The 8570-nt window shown below is 33.2% G+C and overlaps 1 protein-coding gene and 1 long non-coding RNA gene across 2 annotated transcripts; both read right to left on the bottom strand.

Moving 5' to 3' along the window:
- Positions 1-921: 921 nt before the first annotated feature.
- Positions 922-4200, bottom strand: LOC113275269. Its single transcript, XR_003323520.1, has 3 exons — positions 2545-4200; positions 1808-1891; positions 922-1156 (listed from the first exon to the last, which is right to left on the bottom strand). It is a non-coding gene; the product is annotated as an uncharacterized LOC113275269 (long non-coding RNA).
- A 2170-nt stretch (positions 4201-6370) lies between these two features.
- LOC113273780 (ADP-ribosylation factor 2-like) lies at positions 6371-7928 on the bottom strand. Its single transcript, XM_026523390.1, has 6 exons — positions 7748-7928; positions 7564-7642; positions 7193-7313; positions 6959-7077; positions 6841-6875; positions 6371-6447 (listed from the first exon to the last, which is right to left on the bottom strand). The coding sequence occupies exons 1-6, from the start codon at positions 7926-7928 to the stop codon at positions 6371-6373; spliced, it is 612 nt and encodes a 203-aa protein (XP_026379175.1).
- Between the last annotated feature and the right edge of the window lie 642 nt (positions 7929-8570).

Below are 8570 nucleotides of genomic sequence, written 5' to 3'. Positions count from 1 at the left end.
TAACGTTGGTAATTATTATGATTTAATTTGAGTCTTCATAAAAATTTAACGTACGTTGGTAGTCTTTAGATTTTGATATTAACAATAAGCATATTATTCATAGGCAATTTTATTATCCTTTAAGTATAACGCCTAATACGTGTTATATTAATTATCTAGATTAAACGAAAAACATATATCTCTAATTTATAATTAATTTAATTCGTTAATAATAATTATTAATCGTTATTATATATTTAATAACTATTTTAATCATAATTATTATTTCTATATCTTTAATGAAATTTTAGTTAAGCTAAGTTCAATATGATACTAATTGATAAATGCTAGCGTTGCTTTATTAAAAATTATTATTACTATCATTTTCATCGTTAATTACTAATATAATATTTTACTATTGACATTGATGGTTGAACTATTATTCTAACTACTCTTACAAAAATTATTAAGTCCCAAAATATCATTAACATTTATGTAATTAGAATTTGTTTACTCTTTATATAAGTCAATGTGTTCAGTAAGTTTTTATGTGATTTACATGATCCATCAATAATACTAATTTCACTATTTTTAGAGTATTAAATTGTTTACGTGTTCATACTTTTTATAGATTAATTATTATTAAATCCTATAGCTAGAGTTACTGGTGTATCCTACAATTTTTACTTCATTACATACACAAACAACCAAACAAGCAAATCAATCAATCGAATAATTCTTTTAATTATTGATAGTTTTTAGTGATTAAGATTTATCTCACCACCCAACCCAGTTCTAAACTAATCTAGTTCACTAACTGCCACTGGCTATTTCTATATTTTCCCATGTAAGATCTAATAGCGAGCTCCGATACCAACAATGTAGCGCCCCCTAATCTAGCAGCTGACTAATCCAAGGAATTAACTAAATAAGAGGCACTAAAAAAAATCTAACTCGTTACTTAAAAATTCGATTAAGAAAACTGCTACAAAATTTAACCAAAAACTATCCCCGCTCAAAAATATATATATACAAGAACTCCTCTCATATGATACATATACAATAGTCTTTTGGTTTACAAGTACGATATGCAATATAATATACATAGTAAAAGTTATCCAACTAACGAAATCAATCCTTGAAGCTTTCACTGCGCAACTCTGATCTGTCTCTGAAACTGAAAGAGGGAATGAGTGAGCACATCATCCCTAAAAGGGGTGCCCCGCAGGAATAACATCTAACTTTCAAGTAATCATGACAAGATTTGTTTTCCCGAACATCAAAAAGTGACCAAGTCACTGAAATAAACAAACATGAATATGGACAAACTCTTTCTTCAAAAAATGTATAATATTCGTGCTAACCACACTCATTAGCTATTGATATCACCAAGACCATGATGACCCACTCTAAGCAATAAAAGCTGAATTCATGTAGGTATAAATGCGAAAGAGCCTATCCTCACTGAAATAAACAAACATGTACATGGACAAACTCCTTCTTCAAACAATGTATAATATTCGTGCTAACCACACTCAATAGCTATTGATATCACCAAGACCATGATGACCCACTCTAAGCAATAAAATGTAGGTATAAATGTGAAGGAGCGTATCCTATATACCACGCATGGAAATTCTCATTTCCCATAACAATTCATATTGACAACGCAACATTACAGGTCCTTTCCAAACCATGGAAAGATTAACAGAATCAACAGAGTAATCATAATGCAACTTAAATAAAGCATGGAATGCATAAGTTTATTAAACAAATATTTTTGTAAAAGAAACAACAATGGTTACAAAAGAGTCGAATGTATTCCCACCTTTTTGATGACAAGCCACGCCTACCTCGAGATCCACGATCCACTAGTTCGTCCTTTGAATCGATCGTTGTTAATATAGACTAACTGTTAATCACACAAGAAGTCCAAGAATCTAACCAAAGGCTCATACAAGAATCATACAAGTCTATTTAATGTTTCTAAGCCCATTTGTGGTTTAACACATCTTCATTATCCATCTCTTGTATATCTAAAGATTTACTAATTCTATTGATTTACTAATTCTATTAGGTTGGTTCTATAGTCTATTAGCTAAGTTTTATGAATGTCTACAACTTGTAGAAGAAGCCAAAGGCTAATTCAGACCACAAGAGGTTTGAAACATCTAATTAAGAAAGACTAATCTCAAGCCCAAGTCTACTAATCCGGCCCATTAATCTAAGGCCCAGTCTATCTGAGTTGGCTAACGGTCATTAACGGTCGACGGGTCAATTAAAAGTCAACGTTAGTCGAAGTCCAGGGTCAAAGGTCAACGAGTCAAACTAGAATCGGTCCAACTCAGGTCAAGACAAGTAACTCAGTGAGTCGACAGATTCGACTCAGTCAGATACACTGAGTCAGCTAATAATTGACTAGAATGACTAATAGGCAACAGTTCTGTTTCAATTTCACTTGAACTATAGTTCTTCCATTCTCATCTTCTAGTTTAACAGTTCAATAGTAATTCATTCATCTTAAACAAACTTCATATTTCAATTACAACACTAAACTAAGTTTACCTGATCTGCAATTGCGGCTCTCACAACTACTTCCAACACAACATTACAACTACTCTTTTTCCATCTCACTTCACCTATAACATTTCAGTTCAATCAAAATACATTTACAAACCCATTACAATAATAACACATTAAGTTAAACTTCATAACTTATTTACAACAATAAGCTCAGCTTACCTGCAATGGCAGTTGCAAGCCTCTACTGAAGTTATTACCCTCAACAACCACCATTACCAACACAATTCAATTCTGCTCAACCCCATTTCCACATTCGGAAAAACCCACCAACAGTTCTTGTATTCCATACCCAATTCATATCAGCAGCACCACAAACATTGTTATCTCATAAACTAGCCACGGCATCTACACCTGAAATTTCAGCTCCACTGCCATCTCAACTCTTAACTTATTCATATCCATCTGCCACCAGACTTGTCTCAATTCAATCATTCTTTCCATCTATAACTCATAGACTTATGCCCAAATCCAAACTCATCCAATTAAACCATATTCACTGCTAATTCAGTTACATTCAACAAGAATATCTATGCATTCATTCTTATAACTCAAACCACCAGCCTTTTCACTTACACAGTTCATACACATATCCATCACCACCAAAATCGTTAAATTCAAATCACATACAACTTATCCATTTAAGCACAATGAATATATAATCTCATTCATGTTCTTCATATGTATCAGTTTATAGCAATACCACAAAAACCTTCAATTCAATTACCAGACTACTGTAAAACCAATATAACAGTTCTCTGCAACACCATCTCAACCTCATATCTTAGCTTCATTAACAACATATACTTCAACAAATAGAATACATAACTCAATAATCCTCATTTACCACCATTTCAATGTTATTATCAACGACAAGAAATACTCTTACAAAATTTATAGAGGAAACCTCAATCATTAGCACGTTCAGCTTCTACCAATCAAATTCCTCTTCAAACCATGCCTCATAGTTTTCATCAACTTCAATTCAATTCCCAATTACCCATACTATGAACACGAAGCAATTGAACTCAAAACTATTATAATTAAGACAAATCGGAGACTTACCCAGTATCAGCATCCTCTGACTTATTACTTCACCACTTACTTCAATTAAAACCCTAGAATTATCGTTCTAGACCTGGAATTCATCACCATCGCTAATTTCATCATATGAAACTTTGATTCCTCATGCAACTCCATTCCAATGCTCTTCAAAACCCATCATTTAATTTAATCCCCTAAATCGACAACTTCATCTGTTGATTTTTCTTTGAACTTTTTACAAATCCTAATTCTAATTTGGAGAAGAACGGGACGAACCCTAATTCTCAATTTCACCTCCAAACAGCTTCAGAGCTTTAATTAAATCTCAACCCAATCGTTCTTCATCTAACAACAACCCAAATCATCTCTCAATTCTATACAAACCCTAACCAGAAATCCTAACTTCGATTTACAGTAGCTATTCTATCATCTCCTGTTCAATCAACCGTAACATCATCACAAACGGTCAGCTCTTGACATTTTCCCCTAATTTCCGTCCTCAAATTCACTCAGTCTTCTCAAAAATTGACGAGCATGAAGAACATAGGAAAGAGAGGAAGAAAAGAAGAAATGAAGAAAAAGAAGAAGAACCGAGAAGAAGAAGATATAGGAGAAAGAATAAGAGAAACTGATTTCTCTTCGACACGTATCTGATGATAAAGCCAGCGACCAATGATAAAGCCACCTTCCCAAACGATAAGGGGAAACCAGGCGGTTTAAAGGAAAATAACTTGTTTTTCCTTCATACAAAACTGATAATATCTTCTTCATCCGATATCCGATTGACACGTTCGAATAGCCCATTGCGCATAACTTTTCGATACCTACGTATCTATATCGTTGTTAGATTAATTCCTATTAATTAAGGTTCGTGTTAAACTAATCGAATCATTATCGACTAAAACGTCTCTTGACTATCGTTATTCCAGTCAAATAGCATTGACGAGCTTAAGGCTCTTTACAGAAAGTGATGGAAAACTAGATTCCCCAGGCATTCTATCGTGGCCAATATGATCTAGCTTGGTGTTTAAATTTCATACATCGACGGTAGTGGTCAAGGAGGCCAGGTGTAGAATGGGATGTTTGGTAACCATTATTTTAATGGATTATCATCCCATAATCCATTATGCATGTGATAATGGATTCTATATGTGTTTGGTAACCATTATAATAATTGATAATTTTAATCATAATTGAAAAAATCCATTATTTAAACAAAAAAAAAGTTGTTTTAAAAATTTATTATGATCAATTATTTTTCAAACAAACTCAAATTGAAGTTTTTCTTCTTATTTTCTCTAAACTATCAAGAGACAGACAAAAAAACAACAACATAGGACTAAAAAAAAAATATCCTAGATCATTGTTCTTTCGTTTCTTTTTTGAGATCATCATTCTAAGATGATAATCATTTAAAAAAAGCGTTTGGAAAAATTTATTTTAAAAATGATTATCTATAATCATAAATAGATAATCATAAATTTTACCAAACAAGGCCATAAATTTTGCTTTATAATTTGTGAAAGCAATTATAAGATTAAATCAAAATGGACTTTACAGAGATTTAGAAATAAAATTTGTCTTCTCTTAAATATAGCCGATGTTGTAACCCACATAAAATAAGTCATTAATCTAACTAAACGGATTCTTATAATTATTAACATAACCCATAAAATTATACACAATTTTATATATATCCCAAAATAAATTATCAAATCTCTAAATCAAAAATTAAAATTAAATTTGTTTAGATCAACCACATAATTGATAAGAATACTCAATTTAATGTAATCATGATTGAGAAAAAAAACTTCATCTTAGAAATTTTTTTGTAGAATAATGTTAGTTGATTTCATTTCAGTTTTCGATTGTTATTGTTGTGGAAAATTTTTAAGAGAATAATTAGAATATATAACCTCAATCGATATTGTTGTAATCATGATTTAGAAAAAATAACATCGTTTTAAAGAAAATGTGAAAAGTTGAGTTTAATTATTTTAGGGGAAAAGTAAGAATAATGGAACAATAAGGAAAAGTTGGATTTATAATGGGACAATTTGTAAGAATAAGAAGATAACAATTGGAAATAAATTGAAGTATAATTTAGTTTGGATCTAAGAAAAATAATTAGGGGTTATATTTTGATTTTGTGGAAGAAGCAGGATTATTAGTGAAAAAAGTTAAGACGCGTTTGGTAACTTTTGTTTTTCATTTTAACTTAAGCTTTTTCGGATATAGTTAATAAAAATGTAGACTACATTTAAGAGAAGCCTAAAATTTTCATTTAAGTTCAGCTTCTAGTAATTACAAAGATATAAAAAATCAAAACTACGTTTGTGGAATTTTCATTAAGCTGTCTGATTCCGCATTAAACCAAAGTGATGCAGTCTAATTTGCATTACAAGTGGAAAGAAAAAATAAGGATGTAGATCAAATCTCCATCTTGAAACACAGTACTACTACTCGGTACATTATTCGTTTTGACATTCTACATATGAGTAATGCAACGTAAAAGGTCCAGCGGTTAAAGTTTGGCTAGATGTTTATAGTATTATTGACAAGCCAAATTCTGTGAGATTCGAGCCCGCTGCATTAGAAATTTATGTGTTTAGGCCTCGTTATATGACTTGCACAAACCTCTGCTACCAAACTACAATAACCTTCAACTGCCAACAATCTCCTGTAGAGACAATAAGCGATTAATTCAGTGAGAATAAGTAATTTGTATTTCTTTGATTTTACTTGGTGAACTTGAAATGTGAGATGCTTAGTTGCTTACATTGTTAGCAATGTTGTTGGAAAGCCAATCCAAACCCTCGTATATGTTAAATAGTACCACATCGCCTAGAGCAACCTAGGATCCATGTTTAATAAGCCATGGGCAATCCTAACCTTGAAAGCCGGTTTTCGAGGTTAGTTAGGTCCGGGGATTTCTAACATGGTACCAGAGCCAGGCCCCTCTCAACCCACCCATGTCCATCCGTGTGTCCGTGATTTCCGTATCACCCATCAGTGTAGCCCAGTCAGCGGCTTTTGTATCATACCCGTCAGTGTAGCCCAATCAGCGGCTGTCATACCCATCAGTTCAGTATAGCCCTAGTCGTTGAGGGGGGTGTTAAATAGTACCACATCGCCTAGGACAACCTAGGATCCATGCTTAATAAGCCATGTGCACCCCTAACCTTGCAAGCCGGTTTTCGAGGTTAGTTAGGCCCGGGGATTTCTAACAATATAGACCTTCTCCAGAGGTTGCACATGTGCTCTGGATGTGCCTGCAAAATCGCAGACTTATAAGTGGGAGAACAAAACGGAACAGGAAAATATAGCTGTGATCAATACCACAAGGAAAGTTTACCATTTACGATTGTTGAGTGAGTTAAGATCTAGCTTCTCAGATATCTCAGCAACATTCATCGCATTAGGAATGTCTTGTTTGTTAGCTAAAATCAGCAACACAGCATCTGGCCACCCATCCTGGAAACGGATACTAACAGCTAAGGAACATCTAGTTAACTTTTACAAATCCTAAATGGTTTTACCCAAAATATTTAAATTTCGAAAATTAAAGCTTTACTGAAGCTCCAAATACCAGATTCAGCATCCAGTGCAATTGATCTCTTGCCTCATCAACTCGATCTCTGTTATTGCTATCCACCACATAGATCAAACCTTGCGGGGATTGGAGGAAGGACAAGAACGTATTCAAATAACTGATATAGAAGATAAGATGGCATTAGTATTCAAATATATCCGGGCATAAACTAAGTTTTACAAAGATGGTAGAAGAATCAAATGATAACATGCTCGACTTTTAAATAATTTTAAGGCGAAACTAGAAAGAATATGTAGAAACAGGGGAGTGGTGAAACTGCGAAAGAGACGCACCAAGTGCGCATAGCTATATAGGAGTATATTGAGATTTGGTGTTACCAAAAAAAATGAAAATGAAGAAATTTCTACCTTGCACTCATCATCTGACCTCCAACGTCTAAAAAGGTGAAATTGATGTTCTTGTATTCCACCGACTCTTTATTAAAACCTGAAAAGTAGTAGTAGCATGGTTCGGCATTCAGATCAGCTCTCTTGAGAAAATCTGAAGCATGACTAAGTCATGTGTGTAAATCCTTTTAGAACAAGAACATACCAACAGTCGGAATGCTAATGGTAGGAATGTCAACGGCAGGATTATTTGTAACGCTTTCTCCCAGCTTGAGTTTGTCCAAGATTGTAGTCTTCCCAGCGGCACCCAGACCAACCAGTAGAATACGCAACTCATTCTTTGCGATAAAAAGTCGACTGAAAAACTTCGTGAATGTCAGACCCATCTGTACTTCACTGAGTCACACTCTATAGCGTGTCCGAAAACCTAAAAAAATGAAATGCAGCTAACCATAAAATATAGTAAAAACACAAAGATGAGTGATAATATTAGTAAGAAAGAGACGTTCGAGAGTGATGAGTTAAATTGATTACCTTGATCAAATTGAGGTCTCAGAGAGAAACAAAATGATGTGTTCATTAGTGAAGGAAACATATCCTTAACATAATCAACGAAAATATAGTTTATTGAATATTAGAAAAATAGAGGAAGGAGTGGAGGAATCAAGCAAAGAAAAATATAGATTTTATTAAATACAATAAAAATAGGAGTGGAGGAATCAAGGTAAGATTGGGGGCTTAGAGATCACGTTAATTGATTCTTCAATTTAATCTTCAGCTGATTGTATATTTCTACTATATTCCACGGTGAAAACGTTTTTACATCCATAATAGAAGTATACAGTGAGTTTACTATATTCCACGGTGAAAACGTTTTTACATCCATAGTAGAAGTATACAGTAAGCTGAAGATAGAGTTTGAATTTACTTAATAATATCTGAATAACATGCATCTCTAACCTGTCAAATTACACATTAATTTATTATGACATTACAAAAACATTCTTAGGCTGTAATGAACATGCATC

Source organism: Papaver somniferum, chromosome 4 (genome assembly GCF_003573695.1).
Source record: "Papaver somniferum cultivar HN1 chromosome 4, ASM357369v1, whole genome shotgun sequence".
Classification (NCBI taxonomy): domain Eukaryota; kingdom Viridiplantae; phylum Streptophyta; class Magnoliopsida; order Ranunculales; family Papaveraceae; genus Papaver; species Papaver somniferum.
The sequence above is the reverse complement of the archived record's forward strand: the minus strand, read 5'-3'. Positions and strand labels throughout refer to the sequence as shown.